The following is a 1,118-nucleotide window of genomic DNA, read 5'->3' on the forward strand; positions in this document are numbered from 1 at the left end:
GGCGGCGTGGGCGTCCGGACCCCGGCGGCTGGGCGGCACGCGCGTGCGGCGCTTGGCGATCTGGTAGATGCGCACGTAGACCAGGATCATGATGAGGCAGGGCACGAAGAAGGAGCCGATGCTGGACGAGATGACGTACCACTTCTGGTCGTTGATCATGCAGAGCGGCTCTGTGGGCTGCTGCCCGCCGCCGCCGGCCTTCTTCTCGATGGAGATGAGAGGCGGGAAGGAGATGACGGCCGAGATGACCCACACGGTGACGATGATGGCCTTAATGCGGCGCGGAGTGCGCTTCAGGTTGTACTCAATGGCCTGCGTGATGGACCAGTAGCGGTCCAGGCTGATGGCACACAGGTGCGCGATGGACGACGTGCAGAAGAGCACGTCGAGCGCCAGGTAGATCTCGCACCACGCCTTGCCGAAGTACCAGTAGCCCATGACCTCGTTGGCCAGGGAGAAGGGAATGACGAGCGTGGCCACCAGAATGTCCGCCGAGGCCAGCGACACCAGGAAGAGGTTCTGGGGCGCCTTGAGCGCGCGGCTGGTGAACACCGCGATGACGACGAGCACGTTGCCGAACACGGTGAGCAGTATGAGCAGGCCGACCAGGCACACGAGCGTCAGCGTCACCTGCAGGGAGTAAGGGGTGGCCCGGGTGCTGCCTCCCGGCGCCTCGGTCCCATTCCAGCTCGCGTTGCCAGCGTCCGGCTGGAGGGAGCCCATGGGCGCAAAGCCGCCCTCGGCCAGCGACTGCTCCTGGCGGAACATGAACGCGGCGCCCGCTCGCCGGGCCTGCTGCCGGCCGCGTCCCCGCCCGGCGCCCGGGGGTCCTCCTCGTCCGCCGGTGCCCGTTCACCCCGCCGCACCTCGCATAGGGAGGGAGTCGCTGCGAGGCCGGGCCCGAGCCGGGGGGCCGCTAGTGACCCATGGGCCTGCTTCCCGCGAATCGCGCCGCCGCCCGGTGCTGCAGACGTTGTGGGTGGGGGCGCTTCTGAGCTCCGAGCTCCTCCACACAGCCAAGTTTTATCTCTAAGCGGCAGGAAAGAGCAGGGCAAGCTGATGGTTAGAGAGATTTACTCCAAGAAAGGAGATCAAAAATCACTGGTGACCTGATGGTT

At 66.3% G+C, this 1,118-nt stretch overlaps 1 protein-coding gene across 1 annotated transcript in view; it reads right to left on the reverse strand.

Annotated features, from left to right (window-relative positions):
* Adra2a (adrenoceptor alpha 2A) overlaps window positions 1–860 on the reverse strand; it is a 2,928-nt gene extending 2,068 nt beyond the window's left edge. Inside the window, exon 1 of the mRNA XM_013504020.1 lies at window positions 4–860. Within this exon, the coding sequence (XP_013359474.1) occupies window positions 4–768 (765 nt within the window). The 5' untranslated portion in view covers window positions 769–860. The remainder of the gene's footprint in view (window positions 1–3) is intronic.
* Between the last annotated feature and the right edge of the window lie 258 nt (window positions 861–1,118).

The sequence above is a fragment of the Chinchilla lanigera genome, unplaced genomic scaffold (genome assembly GCF_000276665.1).
Source record: "Chinchilla lanigera isolate Chin_1 unplaced genomic scaffold, ChiLan1.0 scaffold00084, whole genome shotgun sequence".
In the NCBI taxonomy this organism is placed as follows: Eukaryota; Metazoa; Chordata; class Mammalia; order Rodentia; family Chinchillidae; genus Chinchilla; species Chinchilla lanigera.